Here is a 24,778-nt window from a genome sequence, read left to right on the forward strand (position 1 = left end):
TTTTTAGTAGAGGCAGGGTTTCACCATGTTGGCCAGGCTGGTCTCGAACTGCTGACCTCAGGTAATCTGCCCACCTCTACCTCCCAAAGTGCTGGAATTACAGATGTGAGCCACTGTGCCCGGCCCAGTGTTCCTTTTCTTAATCTACTTAAATTGAGTAAAACCAATGCTGTGTTAGAATCATATCATTTGTAAATTTTAAAAACTTGATATTTTGTAGCATTATAATTGTTTTAAAATATGAGCTAAAATAGTATGTTAGATATATTGTGAAATGTGTTCTGTTTTTTCTTATGTTTTTGGTATAGGGTCTCTATGCTGTTGTAGAATTTTGCCGAAAGGAAAGTGTAGGTTCACTGCAAAATGGAACTCGTACTCCAAGCATGGCCATGGAGACTGCAATTCCATTCAGATCACGTTTCCTCAGTCTGAAGTTGAAAAACCAGACTTCTGAACAGTCATGCATACAGTTGAGTGATCAGTTGCCACCTTCAAACAGGAAGCTCTGTGAATTACTTTGTTATGCAGAAAGTGTAAGTTTTTAGGTATACTTCAACTTTGAGAAATATGCATTTTTTTTAATGAACAGTAAAGATTCCTATAAAATATTCAAGCTACATTATTGTTTAATGGGTATAGATCTTCAGTTTTACAAGGTGAAAAGAGTTACGGAGATGAATTGTGGTGGTGGATGCATAATGAGATGAAAGAGTTTTTCTATTTCTAGCTTTCTAAGAATGTCATCATGCTCAACACATTGAGTAGATATTGAGTTTTGACATTTGAGATTATCTTGATGACTGGCATATAATCTTGCAATTATATATGGTTTTTCTCCTGATGTCTTTTCTTTCCCCTCCTAATGTCTTAATGTAGTGAATTGTAGATTCACTGTAGATTTCCTCATGTCAAGTCATTCTTGCATTCACAGAATAAACCCTATTTAGTCAAGGTGTATTTAAAAAAATGCATTATTACATTTGTTGTGCTAATATTTTCATTACAATTTTAGTATTTCTATAAATAAATGGGATTGTATTTAAAAAATTCAAACTGCAGGATATGTTGAATGAAAAGTGATAATAATCCTTGTCTGCTCCTTCCCCGCCATGCCCCATTTGTACTCACAGGTAACCACATTCTTCTGAAGTTTTGGGCCTTTTGAACAATTTAGGTTTTCTTTCTGTTTCCAGCATAATGACATAAAATTGTACATGGTTTTCTGTCAATTTTAAAATGTCTTCTTTCTGATTCTCTCTCTCTCTCTTTTTTATTTTGAGACGGAGTCTCCCTCTGTTGCCCAGGCTAGAGTGCAGTGGCGTGATCTTGGCTCACTGCAACCTCCTCCCCGGTTCAAGCAGTTCTCATGCTTCAGCCACCCGAGTAGCTGAGACTATAGGCACGCACCACCATGCCCAGCTAACTTTTGTATTTTTAGCAGTGACGGGGTTTCACCACTTTGGCCATGCTGGTCTCGAACTCCTGACCTCAGGTGATCTGCCCACTTTGGCCTCCCAAAGTGCTAGGATTATAGGCGTGAGCCAGCATGCCAGGCCCAAGATTCTGTCTCTTTTCTCTGTTCAAATATTGTTTGTATTTGTCTTGGTAGTTTTTTTTTTTTGTTTTTTGTTTTTGTTTTTTTAGACAGACTCTTGGTTTGTCGCCCAGGCTGGAGTGCAGTGGCGCGATCTCAGCTCACTTCAAGCTCTGCCTCCCAGGTTCACGCCATTCTCCTGCCTCAGCTTCCTGAGTAGCTGGGACTACAGGTGCCTGCCACCATGCCTGGCTAATTTTTTGTATTTTTAGTAGAGACGGGATTGCACTGTGTTAGCCAGGATGGTCTCGATATCCTGACCTTTTGATCCACCCGCTGCGGCCTCCCAAAGTGCTGGGATTACAGGCATGAGCCACCGCGCCCCACCTGTCTTGGTGTTTCTTACTCAGACTTGCCAGACCTTGCTAGTTGCTAGTTGATTCTTTCCAAAGAATCAACTCATGGCTTTATTTATCAAAATACTATTTTCAAGGTTTACTTTTCTAATAAGAAAATTTTTGCTTCTAGTCTATTTCTCTATTATTATTATTATTATTATTATTATTATTATTATTATTTTGAGACAGAGTTTCGCTGTTGTTGCCCAGGCTGCAGTGCAGTGGCGTGATCTTGGCTCACAGCAACCTCCACCTCCCAGGTTCAAGCGATTCTCTTGCCTCAGCCTTCCAAGTAGCAGGGATTACAAGCATGCGCCACCACACCTGGCTAATTTTTTGTATTTTTAGTAGATTCGGGGTTTCACCATGTTGGCCAGGCTGGTCTCGAACTTCTGATCTCATGTGATCTGCCTGCCTTGGCCTCCCAAAGTGCTGAGATTATAGGCATGAGCCACCAAGCCTGGCCTCTTTTATTATTTTTGAGTTGAATGCTTAGGTCAGTTATTTTATTTTGTTTTATTTTATTTTATTTTGTTTTATTTTATTTTATTTGATAGGGTGTCTTGCTCTGTTGCCCAGGCTGGAGTGCAGTGGTGCAATCTCAGCTCACTGTAGCCTCAAACTCCTGGACTCAAGTGACCCTCCCACCTCAGCCTCCTGAGTAGTTGGGACTATAGATGCATTCCACCATGCCCAGCTAGTTTTTGAATTTTTTTTGGTAGAGTCAGGGTTTCATCATGTTTCCCAGGCTGGTCTCAAACTCCTGAGCTCAAGCAATCCTCCCACCTTGGCCTCCCAATGGATTATAGATGTGAGCCACTGTGCCCAGCCAGTTGATATTTTCAATGTTGGTTTCAAGTAAGAGCATTTGAAGCTTTTTTTCACTTCAGATACTCCAGTACACAGTTTCAGTATGTGATCATTTTAATGCCAGTCTTCTAGTGGATAGACAGGATTGTTATTCTGAGAAACTGAGAGGTCTTGGGCCTTCATTACTTGAGTAGTTCTAGTTTTTCTTGCCTTTTAACATTGATCTTTCATCCCCTTGGGTTTAAAATGTCTTAACATGTGGTTTTAACCTCTTCTGGAGTACTTTACTACTTTCATTTTCTTAAAACAATACTTTATACTCATTGCTTACAAAGTTTTAATTCTAGCCAACTTTTATTTTGCTAGTGGCATTCCTCAGAGCTTTTTAAAAATTTTAAAATATTATATAATTTCTTTAATGAAATAGAGATGAGATCCTGCTGTGTTGCTCAGGCTAGTCTCAAACTCATGGCCTCCTGTGATCCGCCTCAGCCTCCCAAAGTATTGGGATTACAGGCATGAGCCACTGCGCCTGGCATCCTCGGTGGTTTTTTAAGAGTATTTTTTTTAATCCACTTTTAAGACTGAAGAAGAAAATGTTGCATATTTCTATTTTTTTTGAGACAGAGTCTTGCTGTTGTTGCCCAGGCTAGAGTGCAATGGTGCGTTCTTGGCTCACCACAACCTCTGCCTTCTGGGTTCAAGCGATTCTCCTGCCTCAGCCTCCTGAGTAGCTGGGATTACAGGCATGTGCCACCACACCTGGCTAATTTTGTATTTTTAGTAGAGATTGGGTTTCTCCATGTTGGTCAGGCTGGTCGCGAACTTCCAGCCTCAGGTGATCCACCAGCCTCAGCCTCCCAAAGTGCTGGGGTTACAGGTGTGAGCCACCGCACCAGGCTCTGCATATTTCTAAGTTAGGTCTCCAAAGCCACCAAATCTTTCAAAGTAAAATGGTAACTCTTTTATATGACCTGTACTTTTTCTCTATTTTGTTGGTTTTGTTTCGGCTAGCTAGATGGACGATCAGCTGAACACTCTCTTGAAGGAGTTCCAACTAACAGAGGAGAACACTAAGCTCCGATACCTCACCTGTTCTCTCATTGAAGACATAGCCGCTGCATATTTTCCGGACTGCGTAGTCAGACCCTTTGGCTCCTCAGTCAATACTTTTGGGAAGTTAGGATGTGATTTGGACATGTTTTTGGATCTAGATGAAACCCGAAACCTCAGCACTCACAAGGTAAATCTATTTCTCTTGAACACTATAATCATTTAAAGTTAAGCAAGTAGAAAAAGAAAAATCTTTGAACTTAATAAAACTGTTGATTTTTAAACTTATTAAACATTGTGGTTAAAGAATAAGGTATATTTGTTATTGATTCTTTGGAATTGTAAAGTCTTTCTTTGTATTGTTCTATGTGATCATTTTTGTGAATATTCTGTACATATGCAGGCAGAGAGTTAATTCTTTTCAAGGGTTCAGAAAATTTTCAGTTAGGTCAAAGTTGCCTATTTTGTTATTCAAATTATGTATCTTAACTAATTTTTTCTTTTTAACCTCGTTATCTAGTTACTGAGATGTTTTTACATCTCATGATTCTTGGTTTTGTTAATTTCTTTTTAAAATTCTTTTGATTTTTGTTTTATCCAAAGGGTATATTAGCTACATATAGGCACATGATTATTATATTTCCTTATTGGACTGTTTTGTTGTATCCCTCACACCTGCTTTTTTCATTTCTATAAATGCTTTTGTCTTAAGTTCTATTTTATTTGTTAATATGGCCGCTTGATATTTGTCTCACATCTTCTGTTTCTTTATTTTCAGCCTTTATATATGTTATTTTAGTTTGGGCGTATCTCTTATAAATAGCAGTATGCTTTTACTCCAGTCTATCAGTCTTTGAGTTCAATATGTTTATTGTTACTACTGATCATTCTTAGACTAATTTCTCCTGTTTTATTTTTTATTTCCTATTTTCTGTGCTTTTGCTTTTCACTGTTTTTCTTTTTTTTCTGAGGCGGAGTCTAGCTCTGTTGCCTAGGCTGGAGTGCAGTGGTGTAATGTGGGCTCACTGCAACCTCCGCCTCCCAGGTTCAAGTGATTGTCCTGCCTCAACCTCCTGAGTAGCTGGGATTACAGGTGCTTGCTACCACACCCAGCTGATTTTTGTAGTTTTTTAGTAGAGATGGGGTTTTACGTCCTTGGTCAGGTTGGTTTCAAACTCCTGACCTCAGGTGATCTACCCCCCTTGGCCTCCTAAAGTGCTGGGATTGCAGGCATGAGCCACCATGCCCAGCAACTTTTCACTTTCTTTCTTTCTTTTATTAGATTACTCCTACTTTATTCCTGTACTTCCTTCTTACCCCTTTTTTTTCTCTTGCAAGTTTGGATATTATTTCTTCCATTTATGTTCTCTTTAGCATGCATGTCTAATGGTAAAAGTAACCAGTATCTCTTCCATCCTCCCAAACGATATAAAGGATGCCTTAATTTAATTACACTGTTGAAAAAGCTATTTATTTTTATTTTATTTTATTGTTTTTTATTATTATACTTTAAGTTCTAGGGTACATGTGCACAACGTGCAGGTTTGTTACATATGTATACGTGTGCCATGTTGGTGTGCTGCACCCATTAACTCATCATTTACATTAGGTACGTCTCCTAATGCTATCCCTCCCACCTCCCTCCACTGCACAACAGGCCCCGGTGTGTGATGTTCCTCTTCCTGTGTCCAAGTGTTCTCATTGTTTTAATTCCCACCTATGAGTGAGAACATGTGGTGTTTGGTTTTCTGTCCTTGCAATAGTTTGCTGAGAATGATGGTTTCCAGCTTCATCCATGTCCCTACAAAGGACATGAACTCATCCTATTTTTATTTTTATTTTTTTGTTGGAGACGGAGTCTCTTGCTCTGTTGCCCAGGCTGGAATACAGTGACATGATTTCAGCACACTGCAACTTCCGCCTCCCGGGTTCAAACAATTCTCCTGTCTCAGCCTCCCAAGTAGCTGGGACTGCAGGCAGATCCCACCATGCCTGGCTAATTTTTGTGTTTTAGTAGAGACAGGGATTCACCGTATTGGTCAGGCTGCTCTTGAACTCCTGACCTCAGGTGATCCACCCACCTCAGCCTCCCAAAGTGCTGGGATTATAGGTGTGACTCACCACACCCAGCCAAGGCTATGTGTTTTTATACAATGTTTATTTTCTATGGCTCTATCTTTCCTTACATCTTTCAAACTAGTAATGAACATCAGTCTTTATGTGGATGTCCAGTTGATACTTCAAACAATGTTTTGAAACAGCTTATGTTCATCTTCCTACAAATGTGCTAAGTTCTTATAACAGTTCTGTATGTTTCACATGTTAATTAGTGGCATTTTAGCTTTGCTAACCATCTTTTAATTCTGCTTCTAAGTTGTTATCTTTTGTATTCATAAATTCACAGTCCCTTATAAACTTTCACTTAGATTATTATAACTACATTCTGTTTCCACTTATTCCTTGTGTCATGCCTTGGTATTTCAACCTTCAGTCTTTGTTGGAGTTACCTTTACTCACAGTTTGAATTTTCCCACAAACTTAGAATGCTTCTTTTCTTTAGCATAGTATTGAAATCCTCTGTCTCTTAATTAATTTTAGTCATCATTTCTCGTTATATATTGTTACATAGCCAATTTTCCAACCACATTGTTTTTGTTTTTCTTTCTTTTTTTTTTTTTTTTTGAGACAGAGTCTCGCTATGTCGCCCAGGGTGGAGTGCAGTGGCCGGATCTCAGCTCACTGCAAGCTCCGCCTCCCGGGTTTTTACGCCATTCTCCTGCCTCAGCCTCCCGAGTAGCCGGGACTACAGGCGCCCACCACCTCGCCCGGCTAGTTTTTTGTATTTTTTAGTAGAGACGGGGTTTCACCGTGTTAGCCAGGATGGTCTCGAACTCCTGACCTCGTGATCCGCCCGTCTCGGCCTCCCAAAGTGCTGGGATTACAGGCTTGAGCCACCGCGCCCGGCCTGTTTTTCTTTTTTTGAGACAGAGCTTTGTTCTGTCACCCAGGCTGGAGTGCAGTGGCATGATCTTGGCCCACTGCAATCTCTGCCTCCTGGGTTCAAGCAGTTCTCCTGCCTCAGCCTCATGTGTAGCTGGTGGGCGTGCGCCACCACTCCCAGCTAATTTTTGTATTTTTAATAGAGATGGGGTATCGCCATGTTGGCCAGGCTGGTCCGGAACTCCTGACTTCAGGTGATCCACACACTTCGGCCTCCCAAAGTGCTGGGATTACAGGCTTGAGCCACCATGCCCGGCCCCAACCACATTGTTTAATTAACATTTCCAGTAATAGAAGGCACTTGTAAATATCGTAATGATCAAACAGTTGTTCTGTGCCTTCACTCAAGAGTGCACCTTCCCTCCATTCCCCAAGTGTCATTCTTAACACAGCTTTCAAGGTCTGGTTCTAATTCTACCTTCTTGAAACCACCCTTGATTTTTTTCTCCACTCTAGCCAAAAGTAATCACTCCTTTTTTGTAGTATCTTGCTGGTATTTCTATCTGTCTTCAAATTTCTTCTGTCATGTTTAGTGAGTAGCTGATGTGTATGTCTCCCGCTATATCATAAACTTGGGCAGATAGGAATCATGTCTGTTCATATACTTATTCCACAGTACTGTGTACTTAATTTGCTCACCATATGCTTATTGAATTGAAACTAGCCAGGAGTAGGAAAGAGATAAAAATTAAATGGGTCAGTTTTTTTATTATTATTATTATTATTACTATTTTGAGATGATATCTTTTTCGCCCAGGCTAGAGTGCAATGGCATGATCTCAGCTCGCTGCAACCTCTACCTCCTGGGCTCAAGCAATTCTCCTGCCTCACCCTCCTGAGTAATTGGAACTACAGGCTTACACCGCTGCTCCCAGCTAATTTTTTTTAGAGATAGTGTTTCACCATGTTGCCCAGGGTGGTCTCGAACTCCTGAGTTCAGGTGATCCACCCACCTTGGCCTCCCCAAGTGCTGGGATCACAGGGATTATAGGCGTGAGCCACCGCACCCGGCCTGGATCAGATTAAGACTAACATGTACTTGAAAATGTATTAAGTTCCTGGCAGGGGCACTTCAATTACGTTAGGCTGTCTTAAATAAAGGACTAACTGAATAATCAAGGAGCATAACAGTGTGTTGTAATGGTTTAAAAAGCCTGGGTTCTGGCACCAAGCTGCAGAATTTTAATTCTACTTACTAGTAATGTGATCCCGGGTAAGCTATTTACCTTCTCTCTGCCTCAATTGTCCTAACTATAAAATTGGAATGGTGTTATAGCACATATCTCATACAATGTTTGAGAGGATTTATTGAGTTAGTATGTGTGAAGCATTTAGAACAGTGCTTATGGCACATAGTAAGTGTTCAAATGTTGACCACCATCAGCAGCAATTTAATTTTACTGTTATGTAAGTGGGAAGCAAAATTTTTTCTTTGGTGGAAACGGGGAGGAGTTAGAAACTTACTTCTTTTTTTTAAATTTATTTTTATTTTTATTTTTTGTTGACATGGGGTTTCACCATGGTACCCAGGATAGTTTCGAATACCTGAGCTACGATCCGCCTGCCTCAGCCTCCCAAAGTGCTGAGATGATAGGTGTGAGCCACTGCACCTGGCCTAGAAACTTTTAGTTGAGTCTTACTCTTAGATTTCTGAGGTATAGAGGTATTTAGAAAAAGATGTTTTAAAGACAGTGCTCCAGTCTTACTAAACAATTTGGCATTTTCGGCCGGGCACAGTGGCTCAAGCCTGTAACCTAGCACTTTGGGAGGCCAAGGTGGGTGGATCACCTGAGGTCAGGAGTTCGAGACCAGCCTGGCCAATGTGGTGAAACCCTGTCTCTACTAAAAATGCAAAAACTGGGCGTGGTGGCGGGCACCTGTAATCCCAGATACTCAGGAGGCTGAGGCAGGAGAATTGCTTGAACCCAGGGTGGGCAGAGGTTGCAGTGAGCCGAGATCACGCCACCTCACTCCAGCATGGGCGAAAGAGCAAGACTCTGTCACACACACACAAAAATAACCAGAATTTGGCATTTTGTATGTTGGTTTAAATTAGGAAAGTGTTGTTCTAAACATACATGTGCTTATTTAAGGTTTTTTTGGAAATATGTTTTTGTTCAAGATTATAATAGCTTTGCTAGTAAAAATATTAAAAATAAAATATAATTAAAAAATATAAGCACCTTACATTCATCAGATTCATTAAAACTTCTTTGACTACTTTCTGCATTCATGAGCTCTTCTCTTACCTTTTGGTTCTTTGGTATCTTTTCGCACTACACCTTGCTTTATAATTCTTTGTGTGTGTGTTTTATTCCTCAACCCAATCTGAGGGGAGTTAGGAAGAGTGTGTTAGACTTTTTTGCATGTCTTATGGCACTATGTATGATATCCTATGCACAATAGGGACTGAAATTATTTGCTAATTAATAAATGAAAGTTACTTACGTCTGGGCGTGGTGGCTCACGCCTGTAATCCCATCACTTTGGGAAAAGGCCAAGGTGGGCGGATATCCTGAGGTCAGGAGTTCAAGGCCAGCCTGGTCAACATGGTGAAACCCCCTCTCCACAAAAATACGAAAATTAGCCGGGTATGATGGCGGGTGCCTGTAATCCCAGCCGTTCAGGAGGCTGAGGGCAGGAGAGGGCAGGAGAATCGCTTGAATCCGGGAGGCGGGGTTGTAGTGAGCCGAGATTGCACTGCTACACTCCAGCCTGGGCGACAGAGCAAGACTCCATCTCAAAAAAAAGAAAGGAAAAAAAAAAGAAGGAAAGTTATTTGCTAACTGAAATAGTAATTTTAATGTTCATAAAATGTTTGGTGTGTAAAAGTTGCTTACATGTGAAATATGTCACCTGACGTATCACAAAGATTATGTTAGCACAAAATACTAAACTAAAATCTGCCTTTGGTCTTTCCTTCAGTTTTGCTTTTTCTTACAGGGTTCTATATCTTAGAGGACTTAGGTAATAAAAGTAAGAATTAAATGCCTAAGTCTTGAGTACTGCTTTCTGTTATCTGAATGATTGCTGTGGACAGTGTGCTTCTGTTTTTTCTTTATCAGATGATTTGCTAATAGATAGTGCTATAGGAATAGCACATATTAATAGGAATTATTTATGGATCTGTCTCTGAAGAGTTTTTCTAGTTTTTATTTATTTAATAGAGGACAGTCATTTTTGAGAATATCTTTCCTTTGCTCATAATAAGTATAATTTTCCCTGAAAGCAGTGTTTTATTTCTGTACTGAGTCCATTGTGATTCTTCGTGGCTTGCATTTTTAGTCAGGTTAGGCTTAGTGATGCTTTGGTAACAACCCTCGTATCTCACAGATCTCAGTGGCTTGCCACATCACCTGTTTATCTGTGGCTGAGGTTATATGTCACAGCAGGTCAGCAGGGGCACTCTGTAGTTCAGGCACCCGGGCTGACCAGTGTTTCATCTCCACCTGCACACCATCACTGAACAGTGGAAAGGCAAAGTGAAGAATTGAGCATTGGCTCTCGAAGTTTCTGCCTGGAAGTGATACTTAAAACCCTGCTCACATTTCCCTGGCCAAAGCAAATCACATGACTTTGATTAACCTTAGAGGGGCAAGAACATGGAATCTTCCAAATGCCAAGAAAGGTGATACAGAACATTTGGTGAGCAGCTTCAGTAACTACCGCACTCCTGCTCATGGTTCACAGTTCACCAGTTTCCTGCACCTGGTTCCATTATTCAGAGCTGTTTCTTTTTGTCATTTTCACTTCTGTTACCTCAAGGATTTTATTCTCTCATTTATAGTACTTAATTTAAAAAATCTCTATCACCTTTCTTCTGAGTGATTCTAATCCTTCTGTTGCTTCTGAGATTGAGTCCACCATGACTCCTCCTGATGTAGTCTAATACTGCTTTCTCAGTTGACCTCCTTTTGCCTTCCTGACCCCAAATCCGTCTTTGCTTTTGTTTGGATTCCTATTCCTAACATAAATTGTGTGTGTTTGTATTTTAAAATAGAATGGACAGGGAAATAGGTTATGAAGGTAAATTATAACAAAATGGCTAAGGAAGAATCTTGAAATTTTAATTTTTAAAGGAAATTTATTTTTAGTCCTTTTAATATAAAAATAAATGACAAATCAATAGAGAAAATACCACATTTATTTGTAGGAATTATATACAGTGATTTATTTAATCTGTTTTTTTTTCTGATTATAAAGTGATAGATATAGAAATATATAACGTAAGTATCTCTGATGGTCCCACTGCCTCCAGAGATAACCTGGTGAATAATTTAATATATTCTGGATTTTTTTCCTTTGTGTATATAAATTTTTTTTTTAAAGAAAAAACCCAGAACACAATCTTTACAGATAGTAACTTTATCTACACAAATTATAACTTCATTTTTTTTCCCCATTAGTAGTGTCTTGGCAGTTCAATCTACTGTATCACCCTCAGTGGCTGCAAAGTACTCCATTGAATGGGTGTACCATAATTTATTTAACTAGTACTCTTTTTGTTAGATAATGAGGGTGGTATCTTTTTTTTTTTCCTCTTTCAGTGAAGGTGCCAAATCCTAGGCACTAGACCACTAGGGAACTTTTCCCCTCTTTATTGCCAACTATATGTTAGTGAATATTCTTTGATTATACATAACAGAAATAACACGAACTAGCTTAAACAAATAAAGAAGTAGAGGAGGCATCATAGAACCCAGGGCCAGGAATATGGATGAGTCTTAGGAAAAGACTAGAAGTAAGAAGTGTAAACCATCAAGAACCCAGGAAGTGGCCGGGCCCAGTGCTTCATGCCTGTAATCATAGCACTTTGGGAGGCTGCAGCGGGAGGATCATTTGAGCTTAGAAGTTCAAGACCAGCCTGGGCAACATAGGCTGAGTGAGACCGCATCTCTACTAAAAATAAAAAAATTAGCCAGGTGTGCTGGTGTGTACCTGTAGTTCCAGCTACTCTGAAGGTTGAGGCTGGAGGATTGCTTAAGTCTAGGAGGTTGAGGCTGCAGTGAGCTATGGTTGCACCACTGCACTCCAGCCTGGGTGGCAGAGTGATACCTTCTTTTTTTTTTTTTTTTGGATTCTCACTCTGTCACCCAGTCTGGAGTGCAGGGGCACGATCTCGGCTTACTGCAACCTTGACCTCCTGCGTTCAAGCTATTCTCCTGCTTCAGCCTCCCAAGTAACGGGGACTACAGGCATGTACCATCACACCTGGCTAATTTTTTTGTATTTTTAGTAGAGACGAGGTTTCACCATGTTGGCCAGACTGATCTGAAACTCCTGACCTCAAGTGATCTACCTGCCTCGGCCTCCCAAAGTGTTGGGACTACAGCCACCACAGGCAGCCTATGATACCCTGTTTGAAAAACAACAACAAAACAACCTAGGATGTGTTCTGTTTCTGTCTACATGTTTTTGCTTCATTTATTGCTTTCTCTCTGTCCTTAACTCCTTCCTCCCCACCCCCACTAATTTCTTTTCTTTTTCATGCTTGTATAGATATGGCTGCCCCAAAGCTTCTGAGTTAGATATTTTAGCCACATGGTTGCCTCTGAACTTTAATTCTGGTTCCCAGTAACCAGTTCCCAGAAGAGATCTCCAAATCAATGTGGAGTACACTCCTACAGCGCTTAGATCAGCTGTCTTTGCCCAGTCCATTCAGCCGGAATGAAGGGGGTAGATGTCCATGATAAACATTGCTGCAGCCTTCATCCTTTTAGGAGGAATGAATTCTAGAAGAGGGAATAGTAGTTGATAGGGAACCTTATTAAACTAGATACAGCTCCCAAAAGGTGTATACCACATGAATAGTACTACAGTGAGTGAACATCTTTGTGAATTGGCTCATTTATGCAGATATTCCTTTGACATAATTTCTAACCATTTTAATAGTTAGCTAGTGTATACAAGTTTCAGTAGATATGGACAAGTTCTTTAAGAAGTATGTCCCTTGTTTACACTCCCGTCAACAGTGTATACATGTTTTCCTATACCTGTTAGTTGTGGTCACCAACCTGTTTGTCTTTGCTGAGCTGAAAAATAAAAAATCTAATTGCTGTTTTAATTTCTATTTAGTTTCTAGAAAACATGTACAACTTTTACTATGGCTTTTAGCCATTTTTATTTTTTCTGTTCATTTTTTTTTTGTCTTTTTTGCCCATTTTTAGAATTTGATGGGTTTCCCCCTTTCATTTGCCTAAAACTGTCATACATTCCCCATTTGTATGACATGTGTTATTTGTTTTGTTCTTTAGTAGTAATGTGTGCTTTGCCTTAAGGTGGTTTTTGTTTTTTTTTTTGTTTTTTTTTTGGAGAAGGAATCTCACTTTGTCGCCCAGGCTGGAGTGCGGTGGCGCGATCTCGGCTCACTGCAAGCTCCGCCTCCCGGGTTCACGCCATTCTCCTGCCTCAGCCTCCCAGTAGCTGGGACTACAGGCGCCCGCTACCACGCCCAGCTAATTTTTGGTATTTTTAGTAGAGATGGGGTTTCACCGTGTTAGCCAGGATGGTCTCGATCTCCTGACCTCGTGATCCGCCCGCCTTGGCCTCCCAAAGTGCTGGGATAAGGTGGTTTTAATTTTTTATGCAATCATATTACTTCTTTTGTGTCATGCTTACAGAATCCTTCGCTGCTCTAAGATTGTAAAAGCATTCACTCATTGTCTTGTAGTGCTTTACTGATGAACTTTTTACATTTTAGTCTTTGATCCATGTTTAATTTACTTAAGTTTTGTTTTTTTTGAGATGGAGTCTCACTCTGTTGCCCAAGCTGGAGTGCAGTGGTGTGATCTCGACTCACTGCAACCACCACCTTGCGGGTTCAAGTGATTCTCCTGCCTTAGCCTCCTGAGTAGCTTGGTTTGCAGGTGCGTGCCACCATGCCTGGCTAATTTTTGTATTTTTAGTAGAGACAGGGTTTCACCATGTTGGCCAGGCTGGTCTTGAACTCCTGACCTCAAGTTATCTGCCTGTTTCTGCCTCCCAAAGTGCTAGGATTGCACGTGTGAGCCACCATGCTCAGTGAATTTACTTGAGTTTTAGTAATTTATTTATTTATTTATTTATTTTTGAAATGGAGTCTTGTTCAGTTGCCTAGGTTGGAGTGCAGTAGTGTGATCTTGGCTCATTGCAACCTCCACTTCCCAGGTTCAAGTGATTCTCCTGCCTTAGCCTCCCAAGTAGCTGGGATTATAGGTGTCCACCACCACACTCAGCTAATTTTTTTTTTTGTATTTTTAATAGGGACGGGGTTTCACCATGTCAGCCAGGCTGGTTTTGAACTCCTGACCTCAAGTGATCCACCCGTCTTGGCCTCCCAAAGTGCTAGGGTTACAGGCGTGAGCCATTGCACCCAGCAAGTTTTAGTATTAAAGGATCTGGTTTATTTTTTTTGATGGCCACTTATTTGTTGAAGAGGAATTTTCGCCTAGTAATTTGCAGCCTTAAATATTAAATTCCTATCTACAAGCCTATTTATACTGCCTAGTCTCTTTTCTTCTACTGATACGCTATTCTTGTGCCTGTACTTACCTACTACTGTGGGTTTATAGCATAGATTAAAATATAATGGCCAACTAGGAAGGGGCAAGTATATGTTTACTGAATTTATAGAGTGAATGGTTCTATGCATATTACTTTATGATTCATATACTGTAGTTCATAAGTTAATTACAAAAACCAGTGATTGTTCAAGTTAGTGCTTCATATTTCTCTGTATTCTGGAGAAACAAAAGGCAACTGGGATCTTTTAAGTTTGCTGTGGGCTGTGATTTCTTGAAGCATTTTTGTTTTGTGAGTTGTTTTTTTCTTATTTTGTTTTGCTTTGCCAGCAATGATTTAGAGCATCCTTTTACAAAAGGTTATTAAAAAATTGTTTTTTACCAAAAGCTCCTATTTAGAAATGTGTTTATTTTTCAGACCTCAGGAAATTTTCTGACGGAATTTCAAGTGAAAAATGTTCCTTCAGAAAGAATTGCAACTCAGAAGATCCTGTCTGTAATAGGAGAGTGCCTTGACCACTTTGGCCCTGGTTGTGTGGGTGTGCAAAAAATATTAAATGCTCGGTGTCCACTCGTGAGGTTCTCACACCAGGCCTCTGGATTTCAGTGTGATTTGACTACGAACAATAGGTATGATCTCTTACGTTTATTATTTTAAATATGAATATTCTAATGTAATAGCTTGGTTTTTCTCATACAGAAACAGTGGCTTTGTAATCTTAAATGCTTGAATAACAATTGAATAACAATTTTTTAAATAACAATTTTTTAAAAATTTGAACACTTGGATTGAAAAGTAAAAAATCTTTTATATTATACCTGTTGATAATTTGGTGTTCCTAAACAGTGCTAGGATATTGTGTTAAAATGTTCACGTATCTAACCTCTGAGAAGAAATGTATTTCATTATTCTTACTTGTGGAGACTGGTAGTGTGTAGTGGAAAGATGCCTGCTTTTTAGAAGAAATTTCTGATGGCGAAAAAAGAAAAAAATAAAATAAGAAAGACGCCTATTTATAGTACAAGTCTTCTAAGAATACTTAGAAAATAAAATAACAACTTGAAGTTGACCTTTGAATTGCCTCCAGATATATAGTCAACTTTGTGTACTAGACATATGTCCTCTTTACTTAGGTCCACAAGTGGTTGGAAGAGCTTAAGACTGGATGGCTTTTGTTTGTCCTATATGTATTGTATTATCCTAGTGATTTGTTTGCTTCAAAAAGTGGGATGGGAATAAGTTCTTTTGTACTGATGACTTTCCTGGACTCACAACAGGGAAATTTTCTTTATTTCATTTTTTTATTATTATTGCTATTGAGACAGAGTCTTGCTCTGTTGTCTAGGCTGGAGTGCAGTGTGGCTCATGATCGTGGCTCACTGCAACCTCCACCTCCCGGGTTCAAGTGATTCTTGTGCGGTTTCACCCTGTTGGCCAGGCTGGTCTCGGACTCCTGACCTGAGGTGATCCGCCTGCCTTGGCCTCCTGGAGTGCTGGGATTATAGCCGTGAGCCACTGAGCCTGGCCCACAGTAGGGAAAATTTATTAATTGAGAAGTTTATTTCTTAACTTCTCATTGCATGAGTTCATTTTCACTATGTTATTTGTTAGATAAATAATCATTACTGAAAATAGATTCAGAAAATCAAAACTAGAGCAGTTTTGGTTAAACTCGAATCTTCACCAACAAAGCAATCCTAAGTACCTGTGGATTTCTCTCAAGTAAAACTCATGGAGTAAAGTCTGTGATTTCTTGCCAAACTTTAATATAAAAATATAATGCTGTACTTTCTATCATTATTATATTTTCTTTATAGTATGTAAAATAGGACAAAATGGCATTTATCTTTCTAATTATGTTATTTTCTTTATATCAGATACCTTATACTTTTTGATATTTATTTTTAGCTTAATTTAGCTTCATTTTCATACATAAAACACTTAATCACCATGAATTTCTAAGTTGCTGTTTCTTCTTTTTTTTTTTTTGAGACATAGTCTTGTTTTGTCGCAAAGGCTAGAGTGCAGTGCCAGGATCTTGGCTCACTGCCATGCAACCTCCGCCTGCCAGGTTCAAACAATTCTCCTGCCTCAGCCTCCCAAGCTGGGATTACAGGCACATGCGATCATGCTGGTGTATTTTTGTAGAGACAGGGTTTCATCATGTTGGCCAGGCTGGTCTTGAATTCCAGACCTCAGGTGATCCGCCCACCTCGGTCTCCCAAGTGCTGGATTACAGGCATGAGCCATCACGCCTGGCCTTTTTTCTTCTATTCTTTTTAAACTCAGGATGTAAATGCCATTTTAGAGACAGTTTTAACTTGATGCTGTTAACTTATTTTTTATACCATGTGTTGGTTCTTGGAGAAATTACAAGACACGTTTTGATCAGTAGGAAATTAATATTTTTAATTTAATTTAATTCTGTTTTTACTTTTTTAGAGACAGTGTCTCACTCTGTTGCCCAGGCTGAAGTGCAGTGGTGTGATCATAGCTCACTGTAGCCTCGAACTCTTGGGCTCAAACAATCCTCCTTTCTCAGCCTCCCATGTAGCTAGGATTACAGGTGCATGCCACGCCTATTTTTTTTAATTAAATTTTTTAAATTTTGTTTTTCTTTTATATATATATTTTTTATTTTTATAGAGACAGGGTCTTCCTCTGTTACCCAGGGTGGTCTCGAACTCCTGGGCTCAAGCCGTCCTCCTGCTTTGAAATGCTGGGACTACAGGCGTGAGCCACAGTGCCCAGCCAATAAATGCCTTTTTGTCTTTATCAATTATACATATATATATGTATGTATGTATGTGTGTTTGAGATGATGCCTTACTCTGTCACCGAGACTGAAGTCCAGTGGCTTAATTTTGGTACACTGCAGTGGCTTAATTTTGGTACACTGCAGCGTCGACCTCCCTGGGCTCAGGTGATCCTCCCAACTCAGCCTCCCAGGTAGCTGGGCCTACAGATGTGTGACACCACACCCAGCTAACTTTTTTATTTTTTGTAGAGACAGGGTCTTGTCATGTTTCCCAGGCTGGTCTTGAACTCCTTGGCTCAAGCCATCTGCCCACCTCAGCTTCCCAAAGTTCTGAGATCACAGGTGTCAGCTACTGTGCCCAGCTATTTACTAATAAGTATAAAGAGCCTTTGTGTGTTTTACTTATTATTTAAATCATGTTTAGAAACTTTGATTTAAAAATTCTAAGTTCTAGGCCGGGCGCGGTGGCTCACGCCCATAATCCCAGCATTTTGGGAGGCCGAGGCGGGTGGCTCACGAGGTCAGGAGATTGAGACCATCCTGGCTAACACGGTGAAATCCTGTCTGTACTAAAAATACAAAAAAATTAGCTGGGCATGGTGGCAGGCGCCTGTAGTTCCAGCTACTCGGGAGGCTGAGGCAGGAGAATGGCTTGAACCCTGGAGGCAGAGTTTGCAGTAAGCCAAGATCGCGCCATTGCACTCTAGCCTGGGTGACAGAGCGAGACTCTGTCTCAAAAAAAAAAAAAAAAAATTCATAAATAAATAAAAATTGTAAGTTCTAGATCTACATTTTCTTTCTTTCTTTCTTTTTTTCTTTCTTTTTTTGGCAGGGTCTTGCTCTGTTACCCAGGCTGGAGTGCAATAACGCTATCTCGGCTGACTGCATCCTCTGCCTCCCGGGTTCAAGTGACTCTCCTGCCTCAGCCCCCCAAGTAGCTAGAATTACAGGCGTGCGCCACCACGCCCAGCTAATTTTTGTATTTTTGTTTGAGGCGGGGTTTCACCGTGTTGGCCAGGCTGGTCTCAACCCCTGACCTCAGGTGATCCGCCTGCCTTGGCCTTCCAAAGTGCTGGGATTACAGGCATGAGCCACTACGCCTGGCCCTAGATCCACATTTTCTTTTTTTTGTTTTTTGAAACAACGTCTTGCTCTGTCTCCCAGGCTGGAGTACAGTGGCTTGATCTTGGCTCACTGCAACCTCTGCCCCCCAGGTTCAAGCAATTCTCATGCCTCAGCCTCCTAAGTAGCTGGGATTACAGTGGCACGCCACCACACCCAGCTGAATTACTGTATTTTTAGTAGAGAAGGGGTTTCACCTGTTGGTCTTGAACTCCTGGTCTTTAACTCCTGGCCTCAAGTGATCCGCCCACCTCGGCCTCCCAAAGTGCTGGGATTACAGGCATGAGCCACTGCGCCCAACTTACATTTTAATTATCAATTTTAAGAGGATGTTTTAATGGGAATGAATGTATTTGATATTCAGCCATTCATATTAAATTTTATATTGCAAATTCATAATGCTTTTGATTATCTAATCATGTTCTGAATACATTCAGATATAGTAGGATATTTAGATATGTTTCTTGGTATATGTTTAATTTTACCCTTGGTTTATAATTTGGGGATTTGAAAATTTTTCTTATTTTTATGTTTTGAAGGATTGCCTTGACAAGTTCTGAACTCCTTTATATATATGGTACCCTAGACTCAAGAGTGAGAGCCTTGGTGTTCGGTATACGATGCTGGGCTCGAGCACATTCGCTAACAAGTAGTATTCCTGGTGCATGGATTACAAATTTCTCCCTTACAATGATGGTCATCTTTTTTCTCCAGAGAAGATCACCCCCTATTCTTCCAACACTAGATTCCTTAAAAACCCTAGCAGGTAAGACTAGAAAGAAACTTCTCCATTTTCTTTTTCCGATGTTATGAGTAAATATAATTACCATGTGTTACCAAAGCCCCATCTATTTGTTTATTAGTCATAAAATTTGTCTTGACTTTCAAAGCCTTATGAATCTAAACTTATTATTATTATTATTGTTATTTTTTAAAGCCTACCAGAGTCGTAAGAACAGATGATTTGGGAAGACAGGGCCTTTAGCTAGCTTTTTAAGCTTTATTTATATACCTTTATATGCCTTTAGCTAAATTTATATACCTTTAGGTAATTTTTTTGAGAGTTCTGTTAACTGTGTATCAGTTGGCAAGGTTGTTTACAGCAGTTGTGTGATAGCTGGAGCTTCCCCCCTAGTTGACCAAGTCTAGAATGACCTTTTTCAGATACAACTTGTTCAGATACAACTTTTGATTGGATCACAATCTCAGAGATGACTTTCAAATTGGAACTTATGTTTAGACTTGTATTAGAGATACTAAAACTGTTTCATGATGTTTCAAAGATTCTAAATGTGTTTTTAATGAAAAGCTTATAAGCAGTCTTAGGTGCATTATTTTAAATTTGACATACTATATCGTTGGTATTATAAATGATTTTATAAATGCCTCCCAGGTTCAAGCAATTCTTGTGCCTCAGCCTTGCTGAGGCCTGCGGGAGAAGTTATGTTATAAAATCTTGCAATTGTAAACGCTAAAGGGAAGGTAATTAAGGGGCACATACATACAAATGCATACTGTGCCTTCTACCCATCTTATGTAATTGCTGCCTGATAATTCGATTGAGTGCTTTCTTGAATCTTCCTGTTTAAAATGACCTTAAAAGGCAAAGTATTTATGTAGCTTGGTGTTTAAAATCTCTAGACACGGCCCAGTTTTCCATCCTCTTCTCTACTCCTCTTTATGTGTCCCACATTCCAGCCAGTGCTGTGATTACCCTTGGAACATTTCATCTTAGCTCTTTGTTCACAGTTTTTCTGCCTGGAATCTGCTTTCTCTTCTCTCGGTCTAAATTATTTCTTCCATGCTACCTTCCCTTATCCATATTAGAAGTGATCTCTTCCTGTCAGCACCGTAAGTGTTGATATTGTTTGAAATTGACCTCAAAAAAAGCTTGATTTGTGTTTACAACTAATTGATCACAGCCAGTTACAAATTTCTGTGTTTCTTCTCCACTCCCACTGCTTCACTTGACTAGCCTAAAGAAATAAAGTAAAATGAAATAAAATAAAATAAAATAAAGCTAGATTTGATAGGTTAAGGGAAAACGGAAGTTTTCAGTGGGGTAGAGTGGTGGTCACTTATCTCACTTTTGAGATTAAAATAAAGGGCAGCATCAATATCTGTGCTCATTTCATCCCTTAGTGTCATTCAGTATTTACTGATTACTTCCTATGCATCAGGTATTATTGGAGCAGTGGGGATATGAACAGTGTTCCCAGATAACTCACAATCTAGTGGAGAGGTAAGCGATACATAAGATATGGGGCAGATCTTCACCATTAAACTACCTGTAAGTAGCACTTCCTTTTCCACTCCTGCTGTGTGCAGTGATGCTTAATGCTACTCTCATAGAAACCATCATGGGGAAAATCACGGAACTTTTGGAGTTCAGTAACTGAGCAACAGTAGAAGCTATAAAAAGAGGAGTGGAAGAAAGTTGAACTTGGTATAGACTACTCCTAAACATCTTGATTGCTCCCTTCAGTCTTACAAGTACTGGTACCCCTGCCCATGTCAAGGCCCTGTTGTCCTTTGTCTGTGAAGACTTATATTGTCTTTCTCCCTTATCTCCAGTTTGGTTCCCACTAATCTATTCTTAGTTAAGAGAGTGATTTTCACAAATACATATGATAGTATTATTCTTTTTTGCAGTCCTTCAGTAACTTTCTATTATCTTGTTTTAAAATGTCCACTAATTTTTAAAAATTTTGTTTATTATTTATTTGTTTATTTTAAGAAAGGGTCTTGCACGGTTGCCTAGGCTGGATTACAGTGGCACAATCTCAGCTCACTATAACCTTGACCTCCCAGGCTCAGGTAATCGCACTTCAGCCTACTGAGTAGCTGGGACTATAGGCATGCACCACCATACCTGGCTAATTTTTAAATTTTTTGTGAAATGGGGTCTTGCCATGTTTCCCAGACTGGTCTTGAACTGGACTCAGGGGATCCTCCCACCTTGATCTCCCAAAGTGTTGGGATTACAGGCGTGAGCCACTGTGCTCCACTTTGTAGGCAGGCTGGAGTGCAGTGGTGCAATCTTGGCTCACTGGAACCTCTGCCTCCCAGGCATCCTCCCACCTCAGCCTCCTCAATAGCTGCGATATACAGGCTTGTGCCACCACTCACTCAGCTAATCTTTTAAAAAACTTTTTGTAGACATGGGGTCTCACTATATTGCCCAGGGTGGTCTCAAACTCCTAGGCTCAAGCAGTCCTTCTTGGCTTCCCAAAGTGCTGGGATTATAGGTGTGAGCCACCATGCCTAGCCTCCACTAATTATTTTAGGAAAAGAATATGATACGTGGACAAATTTTAAATGACCTGTTGAGTTTTTAATTCCAAATCTACTTTAAAATACATTTAAATATGTTCACATCTTATAGCATCAAAACAGGCAAAACTAGCTTGGAATTCTTTAATATTTCACTTGAAACATCAAATTTGATTGTTTTTAAATTTTTGCAGTAGTTTTTAAATATGGTAAGAGAATTTTTCAGGCTAGTTTTTACAGTTGTGTCTCGGCATATAGCACATTGTAGATGCCTAATTGCCAATAAATGCCAAGCAAAATTTGATACATTTTTTGCCTTCCATCACAGATGGTTTTTGAAGTTGCTATAAAATAACTTGTCTTAGATTAATGAATATTAAGAATTGGGTGAAGATCATTTTGAGGAGAATTTATCAACATTTTCCTTATCCTTTTTTTTTTCCCCCAAAATCCATGGTTTTTATACTTTCTAATTTTGACCAGTAGTTCAACATTGATGGACATTAGACCTAAGGGAGAAAATAATTTTAAACTGTGAAACAATCAAAACCATCTTGAGTCTCGGTGTTTAATCATCTAAGTGACTTGAATCTTGTGTACAATCATTTCATTTCTTCTAAGCTGTACCTCTCATTTGATATACAAATAAAGTATCAATTTGTTCTTTTTTAAAAGAAAACAATATTTTGTTTGCTTCCTTGCTTGTTTATTAATAAAAGGCAGCATGAATTCCTAGAATACCTTCCAGAACTTCTAGGACTTTGTAAACTACTATTTAGAACCTAAGCTAAGATAAAGACCAAACTTTTTCACATTGTGTGCAGGGCCGTTTATCAGCTTCCTTTTCATCCTCTTCTCTTAGGTTGATTCCTGTGTACCAGTGGGGAGCGTTAGCCAATCTTGAACTCCTTGACGATGCTTGATGTTTTGTGCTTTTTTTCATTGCTCCATGCTTTTGCCTGAAATGGCCTTCTCCCAGCCTCCCCCTGGCTCCGGTTTTTTTTTTTTTATGGAGAATCTCAAGATTAAGCCAGAAAAGACAGACAAACCCAGTACAGGATCTCATTTGTCAGGTCGTTTCTCGCCGTCCTCTCTGCCTCCCAGTGGGTAGTGCTTTGTTGGTTTCCAAGCCCGTGGTACACACCTGTATTGTAACAACTGTTAGATTGTTGTAGTTCTTTTATCTGCCTGCCTCAGCGTTGTCAAGCTTTTCTAGGGCTGGCTGTCTTTGCTTCATCTCTGCGTCTTCTGTTCCTGGCATAGTATTGGGTTCATAGTAAGAGTTCACTGTATAGATTTCAAAATGATTGGATAACATTTTAAAGTTGAGGGCTGTTTGTACTGGGCGAGATGGACCATGATGTTAACTTTCATATTTGGTTCCTCTTGAATTGCCCTGTTTCTTTGTGTTTTCTTGTAATCTCCACTGTGTTCTCTCATACATCTCTTTTTCTTGTGTTTTCCATGCTTTCTGACTTTGCTACTTTTGTTACATTTACTTCTGTGCTTAGTGCTTTCATTGAAGATTCGTTCCTGAAAAAAGACACAGCAGCTAAAAGAGCATCAATATATGTGACCTGACACTGCATCACAAAAAACATAAACTGTTAATTACTTGAAGTAGTAAAACATGTGCCTAGGTTCCTTAAAAATAGATCTAAGTAGAAATATACACACACACACATACACACACACACACACACACATTTTATATAGCTCCTTCAACATATTATAAATTGTATAGTAGAGCACATAAAATGTGCTATTAAAATGTTAGAACCTAGACTAATTTTTGAGAAATTATGCAAGTAACCAGGGCTTGACAAAAAAATAACAAAAAACACAAAAAATGGGAGACAAATTTATAGGAGGCTTATTTATCTCTCTGGTGATTATAGGCATTTGAAATCAAATATCAGGGCTGGGCACGGTGGCTCACGCCTGTAATCCTAGCATTTTGGGAGGCCAAGGTGGGTGGATCACTTAAGGTCAGGAGTATGAGACTAGCCTGGCCAACATGGTGAAACCCTGTCTCTACTAAAAATATAAAAATTAGCCGGGCGTGGTGGTGCTTGCCTGTAGTTCCGGCTACTTAGGAGGCTGGGGCAGGAGAATCACTTGAACCTGGGAGGCGGAGGTTGTAGTAAGCCAAGGTCACGCCACTGCACTTCAGCCTGGGTGACAGAGCCAGATTCCATCTCAAAAAAAAATTAAAATAAAAAATAAAATATCAGCAATCATTCAGATTATTGATTATATGCCTGCTATATGCTAGATGCTCGTTGCGGGCAGGTCGGTGGTGGGGAGTTAGGCAGTAATGAATAGGATAGTGGCCTTTGTAGTTCCAGACTGGGGCAGAGGAGTGGACAGCATACAGACAGTCAGAATGCAGTCAGATAAGTCAGATGGTGAATGGAACAAAAGGGATGGAGAACCAGTTTGAAATTATGAAATGCTTTCAGATAAGAAGTAGCCATTCATGAGATTTCTGAAAAGTGGGAATTTGCTCTTGTAAACAACATATTATCTATTGCAGATAGTGTGGGCTGGGGATTTCATGGTGGTTGTATATTTATGAAAATGATTACCTCTGAAGGTATAAATACTAGTAGAAGAGGTGAATGCCTGAGTCTAATGTACTGTCATTGAGTTCGTTTTGCTTAATTACTGAATTCCAGTTACTCTAGAGTGCTACATTTTAGAAATTACCTGAAGCTTTTTTTGTTAGCATTCAGTTTGTGTCATGTATGAAAATGGTAAGAATGGAATTGGGTATGTAAATGAAGTATTGACTAGAGATAGTGCTGAAATTTGGTTTGGTGAAAGATGGGGAAACTCCCTATATTTTCATCTACTATTAGAAAACTGATTACCTCAAAAATTGATTAGGAATCATTGGGTTGTTGAAAGATAATAATTCTAGATTGCTAAATTAAATGTAATGTTAATTTCACTGTGGCATAACTAGTCTCAAATCTTTTTTTAAATTTAACTTAATTAAAAGAAGATAAAAAGATTTGAGATGAGTTATCCCATAGGGAAATTAATATCATTAAATCATAGACAAGAAATTGTAGATTAAATCATTATTAAATCATTCAATCGTAATTATTTAATCATTCATAAAATCTATGATTTAAATAAAGAATAGAGTAGAAATTTATTTACATTTATTTGTTTTGTTTTGTTTTTTGAGATGGAGTCTTGCTCTGTTGCCCAGGCTGTAGTGCAGTGGTGTGATCTCAGCTCATTGCAACCTCCGCCTCCTGGGTTCAAGAGATTCTCGTGCCTCAGCCTCTTCAGTAGCTAGGATTACAGGAGCATGCCACC

The 24,778-nt window shown here is 39.5% G+C and overlaps 1 protein-coding gene across 1 annotated transcript in view; it reads left to right on the forward strand.

The window, feature by feature from the left end:
* MTPA (mitochondrial poly(A) polymerase) overlaps positions 1-24,778 on the forward strand; it is a 42,208-nt gene that overhangs the window by 8,964 nt on the left and 8,466 nt on the right. Inside the window, exons 3-6 of the mRNA XM_011738328.2 lie at positions 309-533; positions 3,761-3,985; positions 14,713-14,924; positions 18,715-18,941. Of these exons, the coding sequence (XP_011736630.2) occupies positions 309-533; positions 3,761-3,985; positions 14,713-14,924; positions 18,715-18,941 (889 nt within the window). The remainder of the gene's footprint in view (positions 1-308; positions 534-3,760; positions 3,986-14,712; positions 14,925-18,714; positions 18,942-24,778) is intronic.

The sequence above is a fragment of the Macaca nemestrina genome, chromosome 9 (assembly GCF_043159975.1).
Source record: "Macaca nemestrina isolate mMacNem1 chromosome 9, mMacNem.hap1, whole genome shotgun sequence".
NCBI lineage: Eukaryota > Metazoa > Chordata > Mammalia > Primates > Cercopithecidae > Macaca > Macaca nemestrina.